The sequence below is a fragment of the Antedon mediterranea genome, chromosome 3, assembly GCF_964355755.1.
Source record: "Antedon mediterranea chromosome 3, ecAntMedi1.1, whole genome shotgun sequence".
NCBI classification, from domain to species: Eukaryota; Metazoa; Echinodermata; class Crinoidea; order Comatulida; family Antedonidae; genus Antedon; species Antedon mediterranea.
Window position 1 is genome coordinate 32,944,420 of NC_092672.1, and position 18,953 is coordinate 32,963,372.

The 18,953-nt window shown below is 32.8% G+C and overlaps 1 protein-coding gene and 1 long non-coding RNA gene across 4 annotated transcripts in view; both read right to left on the reverse strand.

Moving 5' to 3' along the window:
* Positions 1 to 18,953, reverse strand: part of LOC140045272 (uncharacterized) — a 159,069-nt gene that overhangs the window by 30,586 nt on the left and 109,530 nt on the right. The gene's annotated exons all lie outside the window — the stretch shown is intronic.
* On the reverse strand, positions 489 to 14,712 carry LOC140043882 (uncharacterized). Of its 3 annotated transcripts, none has more exons than XM_072088362.1 (12): positions 14,599 to 14,712; positions 13,911 to 14,008; positions 13,364 to 13,478; positions 12,422 to 12,604; positions 11,435 to 11,590; positions 10,292 to 10,427; positions 9,663 to 9,744; positions 6,731 to 6,985; positions 5,343 to 5,527; positions 4,581 to 4,679; positions 3,741 to 3,848; positions 489 to 1,324 (listed from the first exon to the last, which is right to left on the reverse strand). In XM_072088362.1, the coding sequence occupies exons 1-12, from the start codon at positions 14,599 to 14,601 to the stop codon at positions 1,191 to 1,193; spliced, it is 1,554 nt and encodes a 517-aa protein (XP_071944463.1). In that variant the 5' UTR covers positions 14,602 to 14,712; the 3' UTR covers positions 489 to 1,190. The 3 variants fall into 3 exon arrangements, 2 of the variants coding, with proteins under 2 accessions (XP_071944463.1, XP_071944462.1); XM_072088361.1 differs by having other exon boundaries at positions 3,741 to 3,875; XR_011844428.1 differs by lacking the exon at positions 489 to 1,324 and adding an exon at positions 5,041 to 5,144 and having other exon boundaries at positions 3,813 to 3,848.

Consider the following 18,953-nt stretch of genomic DNA (forward strand, 5'->3'; position numbering starts at 1 on the left):
TTCACGTGTCACAAGTGTCTCTAGGGTATGAGCTACAGATACCACTGTGCGTTCTCCGGAGCGTTTCACGTGTCCCTGGTGTTTCTATTATTAAAGCTACTACTAAAAGTGTATCTGGAGTATTATAATTCCGGAGACACGTGCGTTTCTCCAGAGCGTTTCCCGTGTCCCAAGTGTCTCTAGAGTAGTAGAGCTCCGGAGACACTTGTACGTTTCTCTAGAGCGTTTCACGTGTCACAAGTGTCTCTAGGGTATGAGCTACAGATACCACTGTGCGTTCTCCAGAGCGTTTCACGTGTCCCTGGTGTTTCTATTATTAAAGCTACTACTACAATTTTCTCCGGAGTTTATTCCCGATGTATAATGTGAAAATAGTATAAATTATTTTATCTTATTTTAGGTGTTTCTTTTCTTTTACATGACCTTTCAACCGTTTTATGTAACTAAGGAATAGTATAAGAAAATACAAAAATAAAAAATACTTCTTATATTTCATTTTATACCTTTTAATAAAAAACCACGTTTCTCATGCCTGACTTTTCTGGGTGTTTTGAAAACAGAGACTCGAGACTCACGGCATTAGTGAAACTGAATATGATTAACTGTATTGCTTACTTTGTTTACTTCAAGAAGTAAACCTATTTATTTATTAAACATTTGGCAACCTGACCAAGAGGGCCACACCATGCCCATTCAGGCACCTCCTCTGCCCACAAGAGTAGAGTACACACAACCTGCTGGATCTATACAGTTTACAGTGCTTATCTGAGAAGAACAACAAAGTGAGTGAGCCTCGAATTCTTGCCGATAAAATAGATATGAATTAAGACCAACTCAGACAGCGTCGTACAACGAGGCCCGAAGAAACGTCTCGACTCATCAGTGTTGTCCGAGTTGAATACTGAAGAGACAAGTCGTCTTGAAATAGCGTCGGGCATAGTTTTAAGGTCGTCGCGAGAACTTTAAACATTTACTCCCGACGAGACAATTTGTCGGGCCTCGTCGTACTATGCTGTCTGAGTTGGCCTTTACGGTACAAAAACCGCTTGGCCCTCACTCATTTAACTGGCGAATCTTAACAAAATTTCATGAATGCAAGTTTAAATCCTACAGTTCATTTGTAAATTTGTCTTGCTAACATTTCCTCAACACGTTTCATCAAACTTTCATCTACAAAATTGTTATCTGAATCAAGATGTTTTATGAAGCGTGTTCCAAAAGATGACCACAACAATAATTGTGATGTTGATTCCAAGACTAAATCCTAACAGCATATACATCACAGGTGAAGACGCTGCCTGTTGATTCTTTTCGCCCGACAAGTCTTAAACATTAATAATAAATAAATAAATATTAATATAAATGATTACTCGAAAATATAAAATAAGTAGTTTATAAATTTAAATTTATTTGATTTTTTCACCTTTATTTATTCATTCAATGTTTTATAAATAAAATTTACAAATGTTTTTACATTTTCTAGCTTTTTTTCGTTATTTTCTTATTTTTGTTTTCATCCTCTTTATAGCTCTGTCTACACTATCAAACTTTATGTGACAAAAACGATGTGATTTACCCATATATGGACATGACCTCATATCACTATCATATTTGTGTATCACTACCATATTTGGCCACATCATACCTTTTTTGTCAAACTAGTTTGATAGTGTAGACAGAGCTTAATATCTATATTTTTAACCTTTATAATACTATTATTATACTCGGATTAATATCTATCTACCCATTAGTATAATTATATGTAGTGTCATATTCATATATTTATTTTGTCTATTACTTAACATTGTTTAAAAAAAAATCTGTTTGCTGTGTTTTCTGTATATTTTCTGAACACAATACAAGTATTTGTTCCTGAAACATTATTTTCTTTATTTACAGTATTTATTTATCTGGATTTGTTTGTGATTTTTATTTATTTAATATCTATTTTATTTATATTTTAATATTAGAAATATGCCCTTAGTGGGAAACCGCTAACTTCTCTAAAAGCTCTATTGAAATTGTAACATAAAAATGCGGACAGCTTAAAATAATAAATCGACGTCATCAAAGAAAAGGTCAACTATCCAAACTGAATTGTGGGTAATGATGACATGCATTAAAAAGCGATTACAACAAGTTACTAATAACATTATCTTTTTCATTTTTTGTGATTGTTTGTGGCACTTGAGAAAAAAATTCTTTTTATTTTTCTGTGGTTATTATTTTAAAAGCAGAATTAGGCCATACAACATTTTGTTGTACGGTAATAGTGAAACATCATCCATGGTATTACCATGTTAAGTTCCCAGGAGAATTTGCATAAGTTTTAAATGACCAGATAAGATGAAAAAAGTTATTAAACATTCAGTGCATGAGATATGATAGAGGGTAAAAAAGAAAAAAAAGGTAATGCTTACAATTCAAAACAATTACTGATAAAAATAATGACTAAGGCTCTGTCTACACTATCAAAATATGTGCCCAAATATGGTAGTGATATGCTTAAATATGGTAGAAGTGATATGACATCATTATAGACAGAGCTTTAAAGAGGATGAAAACAAAAAACAAACAAAAACGAAAAAAAGTTAGAAAATGTATAAACATAACGCTGTGATTAAATGAAACATATTTTTAATAACTGTTTTAAATGACAACATGAAAATAATGGTTAAATACACTAAAAGATTTAATGACATCGAGTTATAAGAGAGAGAGAGAGAGAGTATAACTAATCAATGTGAAAGTTTAGGGAATAACCCAAATCATTATCCAATTCTTTAACAAAAATTTGTTTTTATGTTTTCTTAGAGACAATATTGGAAGAATTTCATCTGGTTGTGGAATAGGTATTACATAAAATTTGATTTGATGTTGATCGACTCTTTTATTTGCCTTTTTTGAGTGTTGCATTCTTTCTCAAGAATAGCAGCGTTCCAATCAATGAGGTGATTGTATTGTAGTGCATGATCTGTTATTGCAGATTTTTTTATGATTGATGATGTAGACGATCTTTGAGCCCTGGTTAAAATCCCTCCCGTGTTGTTTTCTGTGTCTGTGCGATGTTCTTTTATGCGTGTTTTTAAAGCCCTCCCTGTTTCCCCTATGTAAGCTTGTGGACAGTTCAAACATTGTGGACACTCAAAAAAGGCAAATAAAAGAGTCGATCAACATCAGAAAACATGGAAAAATCATGAACAGAGATGAAGGAGCCCACGAATTGTCACACATTTATGATCAACTATTGGAGAAGGGGGCACGTCCTTTTGGACCTATTGGTGGCGCTATATCAACTCATCGTCGTCATGGGATTAACAACGCTAGACGATGAAACGCCAGTTGAGAATGAAAACTGATAGGTTTCGAAACATACTGTAAGTTCGCTTATACTATTTTTGGTTGTTCAAAAAGAAATTTTATGTAATTAGAGACAATAATTATGAACAATAATATAATAGCCCAGAGTTCAATTCTACCAGGATTATTAATGGGCACAGCCAAACGCTAGCAGTATCTTGTGACACTGTTTCATGCTACAGTAACTGGGGAAAAAAGATATATGAAATCAACTTTGATTACAACATTTTTGTAGTTTTTATTTAAGTATATTAATAAAAAAAAGTACACAAAATACAAAAAAGATGTCATTTAATGAAAAAAAAAACAAATAGAGATAAAGATGAAATAATAATACAAAAACAAGACAACTTGAGGAGATAACAACAATTGTTTTCTACCTTTTGTTTTCGTTTGGTAAAATCGTTCAGTCATGTTTGAATGCACACTGCCACGTACACTACTTGTATGACTACTTGCAAGGCTAACCGATATCGGCGTGTCCATATCTATAAAACAAACACTAGATATTTTAGCTAGTGTTTAAAGAGAAATTAAAACGTGAACAAATAATGAAATAATAAAACTTTTTGGAATAGGCCATTTCATAGTTATAGTTTGAAAAAGTTATTCATTTTCATCACAACAAAAAATAATAATTCAGGTTTTAAAAAAGATAATAAGCAATTACATTCAACTTCCAGACAATGGGCAAAGTTAAGTTTCTGGTTCTACCCAATTTTAGAAATACGAAGAATAATGTAATGTAATCTAGTATTAGCCCCCAAAAAGCTTGCTAAATTATTGCATAAACAGGTTAAAGAATAAATAAAATAGATTTACTGCAGTAACTATCAAATTTTATGTGACAAAAAATGTGTTGTGCCCATATATGGACATGATGTTGTCAACTCACTACCATATTTAAGCATATCACTACCATATTTGGGTATATCACACTTGTTTAATTAAACTAGTTTAATAGTGTAGATCTTAAGAAATTACATTTAACTTCCCGACAATTTTTGTAAAGAAGGATTTTTTTCTTTGCCCCAATTTTTGGCAAAGCAAAATTTAGAAGCTTATGAGGCAGTCATTGTAATAAAAAAAATGTATGATTATTTTAGAAAAAGCTTTCCCAAATAATTGCATAATCTGGTTAAAGAATAAATCAAATCAGATTTATGATGCAGATGCAGCAGAATCACATTCACATGATCCCTTTAAATTTAAATAATCACCTGGAATCTTTCGTTTTCTAACTGAATCGCCAATCGTGAACTTTGCTGGGCTGATTAACGGGCGTCTCTCCTTTCCAGTGAGGCTTACGGTTTCACTTCCTATGAACAAGAACAAAAAATGTTTGTATTTAAAACATTTTGGTGGCATTAAAGAAACCGCAACTTGCTATAATTATCTTGGTAACAAATTCCGTAGTAAATAGACCAACATTTTTTGCTTTATTTAATTGTGTGCGTAAATGTTTCTAAGCATGTGTCAACTGGCACGTAATATAAAAAATAGAAATTTGGAAGAAGTGCTTTTTGCAATGTGTTGGTCGTTGGTTGGCCCTTCATGGTTCTGGTAGTAGAACGAGTCTTCTCGGATAAGGACTGTAAAAAATATGTCCAGTGTACACATCTAGCTCATGTGCACTTTAAAGAACCTAGAGTACATCTTTCGAGAAGAGTAGGGGCTTACCCCGGTGTATTAGTACATCACAGCCACTGATCATAACTGGGCCCTCTGGAGACCAGTCTTTGATTGAAGAGGTCGCCCAGTATAAATAAAATATTTCAATTTATCTAAATAAATAACAAACAATTCATAAATCATATTTTTGCCTAGTTTGTATGCAAGTATTTCCATAATATTTATCTCTATTTTCGTACACTGTGATTGGATCAAATTTGCGTAGTAATTTAACGGACATTCTGTAGAACTTCTGTAGACTGTGATGTGTACCACAATGCAACACAGTCGAATGCAAACTATATCTGTACCTGGTTTTGCGGGATCATCTCCAGCAAGTGACAGCGATCCCAGCGAGCAATTGAGTGGATCGTCTGTCATCACAGTTACCTCACTAACTTTCTTTTGAACCAAACCATCAACTTCACAACTTGGTATTGAAGAAAAACTACTCTGTCTTGAAATATCTGTGAACACTGGCTGGTTTAATAATTTCCTTTAATAAAGAAAAAATAATGTTTTTGTTTTGTTTATTTTGGTAAATAAAAACGAAATTTTTTTTAATTGGTATAACCAACAGACCATACTTACTGATTTTTAAGAACAATACTGTATTAAAGATATATTGTCCCTCTGAAAAATAATTTTTTGGTTGAATATGCCATAAGGTGATATAATAGTTATTCATTTTGACCAAAAATTGGATCGGCAAAATAAATATTTACCTGAAAAAACTGTAATTTAAAAGCAAAAAAATTGTCTTTCAAACAATGGATTTTGGTTAAATTAAAGTTTATTTTGTCTCTTTATAGGTGAAATCATTCTTTCTTTATTTTTTCTATGGAAAGTTTGATTTTATATTCTTAAATGTTCATGATTTTGGGGGCCAATACATCTTCAAAGTGATTTTTACTGATATGGTTGGCTGAAATATTATATAATTTACCCTCTGCAGTTAATTTTCAGTATTTTGGTTGAAAATTTTTCTTGAAAAAATTTTTTTTTATAAAGTTTGTTTATTGGCCTAAATATAACCCTGAATTTATTTGTTTATTGAAAATCATTTCTAAAAATATATTATATATAACAATTTCACAGAACATAAACATCAAAAAACGTATTAACGCCATAAGTTGTTTATATGACACAACTATAGTTATCTTGACGCATTGATAGTCTAATCTTCTTTATCTAGATTTATCAAACCCTGTTCTGTTATTGCAAAATGTGTATTGTTATTTGTTTTTCATAAGTTCAGAAAAATATTCTCACCAATTAATAACACTTTTAATTTGAAATTTAAGAGAGCTGTAATTTTCTATTTTAGGAAGACAATTTTCAAAAATGTCTTTATATTTTGATAATAGAGTATGTTTATGTGTTTTGTATATCTAGATTATTTAAACCAATTATTCTATTTTAGTTACTGCAGTATCTAATACAATTTGTTTACTCTTTAACATATTTGTGTAAAAGCAGTTTTCAATCAGTTATTTTAAAGAAAATGGAATCATCAAAACTATTTCATTTTCCGTTATTTCTATTGTTGCTAATTTGGAAACGTTGTTGTGTTTGTTTTGTTGTTCTTTTTTAAATGGTGATGGCAAAACGTGAATTAAACACACCAAGATAAGGACCCAAGTAAATCATATATTGGACATGTTTGTTGGTTAAGTTCAAAGGTAAGTAAACACAATACCTTAGTTTCTTATTGTCTCTCTCCATATACAATTTCCTCACAAATACCATCCCTAGCACACAGCCAATAACATCAAACGATATTGTAACAAAAAACTTTTGCTGAACGTCAGTGGGAAGATCCTTTGAAATGACGTACGTCTCTAACTCACTGCGCCATGGAAACGCGCGGAAACCTCTATCAACGATTGTGTCATGGTGTGGAAGAATCATAAGCATCCAATATAATATGCAAATTAGATCAATGATAGTTAACCTGGAAAAAAAAATATATTTTTTCTTTTGAAACATGAATATTAAAAATGAGAGTGTATTATTACAATATATATTGAAACACTCAATGCCTTGAAATTAAGAGGAAAACTTCACTTTTTATGAACGTAAAAAATGTTTTTTCCAACTTCTGTAGTAAACATAACGGTCAATTACTGGAACTGAAGTCTTAATTAAACCAAAAAGATGTAAGTTCACAAAGACACAAGTTTACAAAGAAAACAACACTTTTTAAAAAGTAACAAAAGTTTTTCCATGATCAATCAATATAAATAAAAATTATTGTTAAAAATGTTTAACTCAGAAATCCTTAAAGAAAAAAAAAATATATATTTCACTTTCAATCCCTACACATTTATTCATTCATTTTAAAGATAGTGACAAAATATGCAAATGAGAGCATTGGGGCCCAGAACAAAAAACAAAGATTTAAATAATTATATTGTTTATGGCCGACGTCTGTCGTGAATGACAATGTCATTTAGATTTACATTGAAACTATAAGCCAGGACTGTTTAATGCACCTTGTTGGTCCTAACATTGATCTAAGCTCTAACCAGGCCCAAAGTTGATCTGACGAGAACCGGTGTTTCAACGTGGTAAAGTCGTATAAAATAATTATAAACACAAATAATTATAAATTTGAATATAAATATATATAAAATAAATAATAAAGCAATTAAAAAAAATAATATGGGTTTTAATAAACTCAAGGATCATGTCAAAGTGTATTCTACTACACACCGAACAAAGTGTCTTTTTAATAAGTGTTGAAAGGACAGTGTGGTATAAAACATGAAAAAATAAATAAAACATTAAAATGTTATGTTGAATAGGAGTGACCTCTGAATTGGGGTGTCACAAAGGTCCCTTTCAGTTTGACTGGATAAGGCCTTTTTCTTGCATCAGTTAAAAAATACATTCCATAGAGGAGATGTTAATTTGAAGCTGAAAGGAGGTAAAATTCCTGAAAATTGATACAGGCATTTCATTGTAAACTGTAAGCTAATATGCTAATCTGTAATCAACAACCAACTCATAACAAAGCAACCCGAGTACAGTGCATATCTCATACTGAACTCTGGTGTACAAACAATGGGTTTGTTAAAATGTAGAACACCTATTCAGCATTGATTTGGAGTGACAGCTAAGGTTGTGTTCACAAGTCTAGATTAAGGCTGGCATATCATGTCTTGGAGTGACAGCTAAGGTTGTGTTCACAAGTCTAGATTAAGGCTGGCATATCATCTGAAGATGTGTTGACACGGTGTAAAGCTCTGTCTACACTATCAAACTTTATGTGACACAAAAATGTGACGTACCCAGATATGGACATGATGATGTCATATCACTACCATATTTTAAAATATCACCATATTTGGCACATCACACTTTTTTTTGTCAAATTAGTTTAATAGTGTAGACATAGCTTAAGGCTGGCATGTCATAGAGTAACAGCTAAAGATGTGTTCACACGATGCAAGTCTAGAGTAAAGCTGGCATATCATGTCTTGGAGTGACAGCTAAGGGTGTGTTCCCACAGTGTAAGGCTAGAGTAAGGCTGGCATATCATGTCTTGGAGTGACAGCTAAGGGTGTGTTCCGACGGTATAAGGCTAGAGTAAGGCTGCCATATTATGTTGTTTGTATATTTACTCAAGGCAGTGGCGTTGTAAACACAACACACTAGCCCATATTCTTGGCATTTATGATAGCTAATGCCAGAAACGAATGCCGTTCAAATGACAATTTTTAATTGCGGTTTACCTCACTTAACTACTTTCACCATGCCTGAATGTACCCTAGTCCACGAAATCAACTCCATACTTGTAATCAAACCTTTTATAAAGTAAAGCACTCAACCGTTGGAGATTTTTTTCAAACTTTACCATTATTATTTAAACTGCATTAAACATATTTTCAAATAACAGTAAAAATATCCTAATACTATGGCAAATTCATAAAGTAAAATGTTAGAATGTTTTGGAAGACGAATAATATTTACTACTTGACAATACTTTACCAAAAATAGCCAAAGAACTGTTATTAAACAAAGGGAAGACATGAAATATATACAGTCAATGGACTGATGTTAAAACATCCGCTGGAGCGACCAATTTATTTGTAATATCAGATTTGTACACGTTTACGGGAACGATAATACTCGTAAAAAAAATGTCATAGAACATCACAATTTCTCGGAATGGTGCTGAATAGATGCACCTACACAATAATCTGAATATAACTTCTGTTTCTTTATTTTATTGTAGAAAGTATCAAAATCCTATTAACAGTCACTGTGGTGATTTGATTGAAAGTATAGGTATGACACGCCATGAATGTCAAAACCATTAAAAAAATGTTAAACCGTAGACCCCTCTAGCACATTATATTTTCTTTGTGTAAAAAAAAATGAAAACCGAAACTAGAAAGAGTGACAGAAAAAAATAAATATAGAAAGTGATTATTAATATCAAATTTTTAAAGAATTGATGAATGCATATTTACCAGAATGTAGTTAGTCTCAGTCTGGGATTATACTGTACTAGAATTGCATGAAAATGGAATTTGTTAAAATGTTGTGTCCAAATTTATCCTAAATTACAATCGAGTATGGGATAATACTCAGTAAAATAGGTGAATTGATAAATATCTATATACCTTACAGGTTTTCTTGATAGAACGGCTAGAATACTTATTACAACTGTGCATACATTGATACTCAAGGATGCATGGTTCTTATCTGAAAGAAAAAACAAAAGGCGAATTTATCATGTTTTCCCCTAGAAATCTGAACTGTGCTTTTGCATACATGCCAACATCTGAAGTTCTAAAAATGGGAGGTGATATTTGTTTAAAAACAAAAACACTGCCCTTTATTTATTATCAAGACCAGGAGGCGATCCCAGTGTGACAAACAATATCGCTTGGTGGCTATTTGAGGGGAAACCCCTTCCATTTGAGAAAAAAATAATAACTTATGACCGCTTAAATATTGTAAATTGAAAAGTGTTTTTTTTAAATTAATTTTTAATATATTATTAATAGTATATTGCAATAACATTAATATACATGAACATTTCGGTTATCTTTTTAATCTGGGGAAAAAATTTTGAAAACCAGGAGCATGATGTTAGGCCGGGAAACAAGCCCAACGTACGGGAGTCTCCCGGAAAAACGAGAGCATGATGTCAGATCATGAGACGAGTCCAAAATATGGGAGTCTCCAGCCCAAAATGGGGTGTTGGCATATACGCATTCGTGCAGTGAAAAGTGGCCAATATTCTTACCTACAATAGTTTTCAAATATAATTGTGTTCTAAATGCTGCAACATCTAATATTATTAAAATAACCAGACAAAGTAGTACACACCATCGCAGGACAAACGGTAGTCGACGTGGTATTTGCTTTTTGGATGTAAAGTTCTAACAAAATAGAAAATAACAAAACAAACTGAATGGCACATGAAGTGCATTTGTCAACATTTACAAATTGTAGTTACAGTACAACCTTCATTTTACGTACCCTGGATTTTACGTACGCCTAAAATAACTGATGATGTCATCATTTTCTTACATTGAGGGTGCAATTTAACAACAACAAAGCATAATAAAAATGGCTGTGTGAGGAATTCTGCTGTGTGAGACAAGCTACTCACGTGCATTCCCCTACAGCAGCGACTGTTTTTATTGATAGAAAATACAAGAACATTGATATTTTAATTTACACTTTATTTAAACATCGCACAGCCTGTATATACTGTACTTTTTTAGTTAGGCCTCACATCTTGCTAGGCCTGCTAGTGACCACCTGCATGCTGTACAGTAAAGTAGGCAAACACGGTAGCCTTACAGTAGCTACGATCTCTACGTATTTGGGGTCAATTTAAGGTCAACCTTGATTTTACGAATCCTGTGTTTTACGTACGCCTTTCGGTCCCATGCCGTACGTAAAATGAAGGTTCCACTTTACTATGTTTATAAGATGTTTAAAATTAGTGGAGAACAGACTGTATACAGTAGAACACATGGTTGCGAAACTTCTATTCAGGGGACACTTTCCCGTGAAATAAAAAATTAAATGGGAAATAATATGTTTAAAACCACGACCAATCACTATCCAAGGGACACCATTTAATAAGGATACAATTGTTTAATGTTTGGTCCAAAAGGTGTCACTTTAATAAGGGTTCTGCTGTATATTCTGTTACTTAACTTTAAATGGATAATTTAAAGAGACACTTTCTTGTAAAACAAACAAGAGAAATAACGTTTAACATTATGACCAACTTCTATCCAAGGGACAGTCCTCAAAAAGGGTACATTTTTTAAAAATGTTTGGTCCTGAAGGTGTCCCTTTAAAGGGGGGTTTGGGGCGTTACAAATCACACAGAAGATAATTATGAAAAAGAGGCGTGGCATTATGGATTTACCTTAAACTGCATTAGTCTCTTCCCCAGCAGACTTCTCTGAACCCAGTCATCAACATTTTTTAGTTTTCGTTGAGTCTGGAGTTCACAGCCTAGGCACAATTGGTAAAGACTGTCCAAATGTGCCGAATATTCTTCAATTTCATAATCAAATGTTTTCTGAAATAAACAACAAATTATAAAATACAATGTTCTGAATTACAATTTTGTAATTTAAAGCTCTGTCTATATCATCAAACTTTATGTGACAACAAATGTGATGTGACCATAATGATGTCATCATGTCACTACCATATATGGGCACATTACACTTTTTTTGTCAAACTTGTTTGGTATTTACATGTGAAATATTTTTATTTACATGTGAAATATTTTTTAATATTTTGGCAAATTTTACTGGCCTTTTGTTCAAACATGCACATAAGTCTAAAGCTTTATCTACACTATCAAACTTTATGTGATCAAATATGATAGTGATATGGTATCATCATGTCCATATATGGGCAAATCACTTTTATTTGTAACATAATGTTTGACAGTGTAGACAGAACTTAAACAAGTCTTTTGGGACTATTGACATGATTTGAACCCAGGAATACGAGATCAGCATCTAACCACCAAGCTACACCACTCCATGCAGAAATTGTTATTGTCTAATTATATTGGATTCTCTTTATTGATCAAATTGTTACTCTGAAACATGTATTATCATACTTTTTACTGATCGTACAGTATTTCATTTATAATCTCCTTGTTTTTCTATATGTATGTATGGAGTGAGTGCAGAATCTGTTAGGGCTTTTAGCCTATTCTCATTCCTGGTTATTTTTACATTGATGACCGAATAAATATCATTATTATTTATATATTGTTTAAGGATTTGCTTAGAAACACGTGATTTCGAGGAGATACAGTAGCTCTTTTCAAAACAAACCACTTAAATAAGTTTATTACTGCACAACTGCTCTAGAGGGCGCTTTACTTGTTTACCTCATCATCAGGTACAAACATGGCAAGTTGTTGAACCTTAAGTTGTTGGTTTTGGTTACATTGATCACAGAGTATGTTGTTGAACCTTGGGTCGTCGCTAGTAGCCTTGGAGTTGCGAGCAAAAACACCTTGGTTGAACTCTGCGTAGTATTGTGATGGGATTGGTTTGTTGTAGTTTCCTTCCTGTAGAAATAGAACATTATTATAACACACATGATTTTATTCTTGCAATTTGAGTGGTCAATTATGCATCACATTGGAATTAGTCCTATCTGATGATGACCTATGGTCAAAAGTACTAGTACAATAAATATTTCATTTTGAGGCAGAAACAAGAACTGTTTTATTTTTATTCATGATCCTGCCTGTGCAGCACCTACTTCTTGATAGTCCTATCTTATCTAATTTTTGATAATTAACATACTCTAAAGCTCTGTCTACACTATCCAACTTTATGTGAGATGCTCATATATGGACATGATGATGTCATATATCACTACCATATTTGGGCATATCACTACCATATCTGGTCACATCACACTTCTTTTCTCAAACAAGTTTGATAGTGTAGACAGCGCTTAATGCACCTTTAGGAGAGAACAAAGTGTTCCCTGAATAAGGATTTTCTGTGATGGTTCCACAGAAGTGTCACTTTAGGGGTCTCCCCTGAATAACAAATGTTCTAAAGGAGGGTTATTCTCTATTTTTTTTCTTATTCGTTTCATGGGATATAGGAGTAACCCAAAGAACGGGTTTTTTACTTTAGTTTCAAGCTTGGCATTTTCAAATGAGCTATCATACTTAGCATAAGACTGGATTGTAATATATGTTCTTTTGTAGATTTATAAAGTCTTTGATGACTTATTATCGATTCACCAGTTTTATGAGCATGTGTAGTAGTCTGTTATGCTCTACTGATTTTATTGCAAATTAAAAACTAACCCTATCAAAACCATTGTACTGGTTACAGTGTAAACAGTCCCAACAGTTGGCGTTTCCTGCTGGCACACTGGAGTTAACATTGCAGAACCAACAATTCACGATTACTTCTCTCTTTCTGAAACAAAAATCATCTACTGTAAATGATCAATCAATATACAATGTAAAAAGTGCCTCTGCTAACTATGCAATGTTAAGCTCTGTCTACATTTGACAAAAAAGTGTGATATGCCCAAATATGGTAGTGATATGCCCAAATATGGTAGGGATATGACATTATCATTTATAATGGGCATTTAACATTTTTTGTCACAAAAAGTTTGATACTTAAGTGTAGATAGAGCTTACAAGCGATAGAAAAACCTTTTTTTAATTGAATTACAAGTTGGATGTACTGTGTATCTTCAGTTTATTTTTGCATCGCATTTTGAGGTTAAACCACAAAATTTACTCACTATTATTAAAACTCTGATAGAAACGAGCTGAGTCACTAATATTGGTACACTCCCCGTTTCCTTACAATTAAAACAATTTAAAAATAAACACTTACCTTTTAAAACGTCGCCATATGACAAAGCTAATGAAGATTACCAGAAATAATCCTGAGAAGATATGGATTGTATGCTGGCGAAATGACATCCATTCTTTCTATATGAATTAATAAGTTTTTAAAAAAAATGTTACTGAGTTAAAAGAAAAAATGAAGTAATAATCTCCACATGTTTACTCCCCATAAATAATTGACACCTCTCCAAAATTAACATTTTGTATAATAACTTAATCATTAATGTCCTTTCTTCAGTTTCTCAAAACTGCAGTTTTTTTAAGCCATTTAAAAAAAAATGTTTTAATAATTAGCAATATTTATCAATATAATAATAATAATAATAAAAAAATAATAAAAAAAACTAAAAAAAAAATAAAATATTTATCAATATATTTAATTAATGCTGTCTACAAATACAATTACATTATTCCAGTAAATATCGATATAATACTACGTAACTATCCTACTATTAACTATGCTCAGCAGCAAGTTTTACTCAGGATATTCGGATCGGGTGCTTTGGTTGGACAAAGACAAGGGCGACATGCATGGTGCATCACGAACAGACAGTCGCGGTCGTTGTGCAGTTTCCTTGCCTGAAAATTACCACTGAATGTTGGCCTAGGGCCTAGCCTTGCTAGAGGCTAGACAAGGCCGTAGCCTAGGCAAACACATAAGTTGTCTTACCTACCATATTGTTTCTAAGTTTAAATTCGTCAATCCTGAACACGGAATTCAATATTATTTACGCCTTTTGGCCTGTTTAGAATAGAAAGTAAAATATTCATTCAAACGTACATGTTCGATTCCGAAAAAAAAACCTCCATGCCTCAGTGATTCCGCCCTCTATAGTTTGATTTGCGCGATCGATTTAGGGAATCGATTTTTTTGTATTGGAAATTATCATACAGATACAAAATAATGATCTGACCGTAAATATTCACCCATCATGCCAATCACTACGGAAATGCCTCTCTTGTGGTGGTGGTGGTGGTCTAAACAAATTGTACAAACAACACTTCCGTCCGACCCAACAGAATTTGTTAGTAGGAAATTAATTTCCTATGCCTAGACAAAGAATCGAATTCATTTGTATACTGACGAGGTCAACCTGACGATAAAACGCGAATTAGTAGACACAGAAAAATACAATTAGGCCTAACTACCAAATGACAATGGTAATAGCAGGGAGTTGAAAATATAATTATTTTTTTCACCTCCCTGGTAATAGACTATTCCTTAATCAATTCGATTACGAAGTCATTGAAAAGGCGCAGATCATTCTTGTTCGCAATCATATATAATTGTTTGCAATATTGAAGAGATGAAAACACTAATAATGAAGAGTCACAACACGAACAATGAATAAATACATAAATAATTATGAAATTACAAACACGATTTTTTAAAATTTTAATAAAATTTGAAAAAAAAGTAAGTAATTTTTTATTTTAAATCAGTACTCGTTTTCTACAAGTGGTAAAATGAAGAACTTTAGTAGGCCCACTGAACACGTAAACGTAAATTTAAACATTACGGAGAATTTGGGTGTGAGGGACAGCCCGGTGGATACGCATCTGTTTTATATTACTTTCTGTATAAAAACGTTCAAATTCTAATTACTCAATCAAGCTAATTGTACAAAATAGTTTGATTTTGACGAATTATTATGCGTTTACATTTAAGAACTATTATAGATAACAAAGGCTGTCCATATTTGTTCTGTAATTATCTCATGAAGTTGTCTTAAACCGTAGAATATGAAGAAATAAATCTCCCATCAATAGATCAATCATCTACTACTGGAAATAGAATTAACTGCACAAATCGAACTAAGTAATTGGGTTGTCACGTGATTCAGATCGAGAAGAACAACTTGTGGAGTAGGTAGTTGGAGAAATGCAAATCATATTATATTATAGACCATAGGCCTGTTGTTGGTTTTGTATAACAGTAGGCCTACAATAGGAAGGTTTCGATTTGACATAGGCCATGTATACGCGTTGTAGGCTATTATTTAATATGTCGAGTAATCGAATGAAGGCGCAACGCAGTGTCCCCACATGCGCACAATAAATTAACATAGCTTAAAAGTAAGTAGTAGTCTATCCTTCTTAGCTTCATGTACCATGGTATTACATAAATTTGGCATTAGCCTACATATTCGAGAGTTTGTTCCAAAAATTGAGTAGGACGATAAAAATGAAATATAGGCAGAATAAATCAACATTCGATATACTATATTATAGTGAACATGGACGTAAGCAACAACCAAGTACAATATATTGCATCCGGATCGTGCTCGTAAATTATAATTACCTTTTTTAAAAATGACATCAAAAACATTTATTTTTTTTTTTATTTAATCGGTATAAAAATACTCAAAATACAACTCATAGTTGAAATGAAGAGCTTACATATGAAAATGATAATTCACATAAACAAAGTTAAACGAAGAAAAAACACATTAAAGCCTATGAAACAGTAATAATTAATGTATAATTCGTTAAACTTAAAATTACTATAAAAAATGCACAAATTCTTAAATATATACAATTTTAAAAAATAGAGACTAATATTAATAATCACATTATTTTTATACACCAATAAAATATATGTAAAATTCATTAAACTAAAAGTACAATAAAAATTGCACAAAATTCAAATTCAAAGGATGATATTAATAATTACAAATTCTTATATTATATTTACAAATTTAAAAAATTGAATCTTATAAATCACATTTTTATAGTCCCATAAGTAGTTACAAAACAATACTCTTCGAAATGTCTTTAAAGGTTAATTGTCCAAATCTATTCATTATTTAAGAGTCCAATAACAGTTGGAATTGTTGATGCAGCAAGTCTTTTAGTCCGACATCGTGGCACATCAAACTTATTAACTTTACGCAAACACCTTGTCGGCTTTTCTTTTTCAGGGATCCATTCCTTAAAGCGATCCGACTTTAGCAGCCCCTTTCCAAAGTTATAAAGAAGAACCTGACGTCTATGCAGCAATGTCTTTAACTTGAGGGTTTCAAGTGATTTTGCGTAACTAACATAATAAAATAAAAATAAATAATAAATATTTGTGACTAAATGCCATACGTCCACGGTTGATTGTTCTTGTTCTTTTTCGATCGGTCACGAATAATATAGTAATAATGAAGATGATATTATTATATGAAAGAAATTGTCTGAGGTAATAATATGAAATTGCCTGAAACGCATTAGCAATATCTCCATTAAATTCTGAATAATTTCTCCCTTTCAGTTATTTTTTTACATTCATTAAAAACTCAAAATAGCCTTCATGTATTCAATGTGTACATTAAGGCATGTACGTAACGTAATTAATTAGGCTTTGGCCTCCGCGTTCTTGATTTGCGACGTGTGCCTTAGCTTGATAATTTGAAACTCTATTTTTAGACCATTTGTTTTTCTAATTAGGCCTATATGTAAAGTCCGCTTAGACCACCAAATCTATAGGATACTGGACCATTATTTTACTGACACAAGTTCCACTATAATCGGTTCGAACGTAGATCTAAAGCTCTTATCTATTCACTATCAAAGTTTATGTGACAAAAACATGGTGTGCCCATATATGAACATGATGATGCCATATCAATACCATATTTGGGCAAATTGAGTTTAGTTTTTTTTTCAACCGAAGAAACCCATGAACGGAATTTCAGGAAAAAAATCACTGTTCGAAAATCCATGTGCATTTTTTTAAAGCGAAAGATTATTTAGAGGGTAGGGTCAGTTAATAGGCCTAATGTATTGAGCGATCTCCGTACACAGCGTGTAAAAACAACTTAGGCCTAAATACGTTTATTTAGTAATATACGATGCTCGCCGCCAGTGGTGTCTAGATTTCTCCAGGAATGTTAGCACATGTATCTACTACTAGTAGCATAGACCTAACCTTACATGATACAGGGACCACATGTGATATATATATATATATATACTGTATGTGTGTGCTCTCCTATTGGATTTTAGCAAAGCGTATGATATGATTGACCACCACATTTTAATTAGAAAGTTAAAGAACATAGGTATCGACGAAGTTCTTGTAGCATGGATTCAAGCTTTTCTTGCAGATAGAAAACACAGAGTGAAATTGAAGAATGTCTTCTCACCGTGGCTAAAACCAAACGGAGGAATCCCACAAGGATCATGGCTTGGTCCAATCCTGTTTGTTGCCTTCATTGATGACCTCCAGGTCGATCTGCCGCTTATGAAATATATGGACGATACCACCTTTTACCAAAGATATAATAAGAACTCCGAGTGCAAAATTCAAGATAGTATGAACAGCATATTTAAATGGTGCGAAGAAAATGGTATGAAACTGAATGAGAAAAAATCGGTTGAACTGCGCATTACATGTAAGAGAACACCAACTGAGTTTGACCCAATCACTGTGAATGGATCTGAAGTCAAGTGTGTTGAGCATGCAAAGTTACTAGGTGTCAATCTTGACCGTAAATTGTCGTGGCAGACGCATGTTGACTGTTTAACCAAGCGCGTTGTACCAAGGTTGTTTTTTCTTAAGAAACTCAAGAGGTCTGGCCTAGATAGACTGGAACTGCTCCGATACTATCAAGCAGTGATACGACCAGTTCTCGAATATGCCTGTGCTGTTTGGTCTCCGAGTTTATCCAAAGCACAATCTGACCAAATCGAACATGTCCAAAGAAGAGCGTGTAACATAATATGCCCCGATGGTACCTCGTATGCTGATACCCGCAGATACCTTAACATCATCACTCTATCTGAACGCCGCGAGAAGTTGTCAAGAAAATTCTTTGATAAAATGAAAAAAGAAGATCATATATTACACTCTCTCTTACCTAAACCTCCCACACACAACCATCAGCTCCGACGCGCGCGTTAGATCGTTCACCCTCCCCAAAGTCCGGACACAACGAACAAAAAACTTCATTACTTTCCACGGAGTTTTCAATGATTGGTGAATGATCAGTAACTGAGTTATGATAAGCAAATTGTGAACCTCTATTGGTTTGTGTTACTGGAT

Bases quoted from the DNA above. Each gene is read 5' to 3' on its own strand.
- LOC140043882 (XM_072088361.1), bottom strand. The intron at 13,479-13,910 runs GTAAGTGTTTAT...TTTTTGTTTCAG, and splicing joins ATATGGCGACGTTTTAAAAG to AAAGAGAGAAGTAATCGTGA. The intron at 9,745-10,291 runs GTAAGAATATTG...TTTTTCTTTCAG, and splicing joins ATATTTGAAAACTATTGTAG to ATAAGAACCATGCATCCTTG.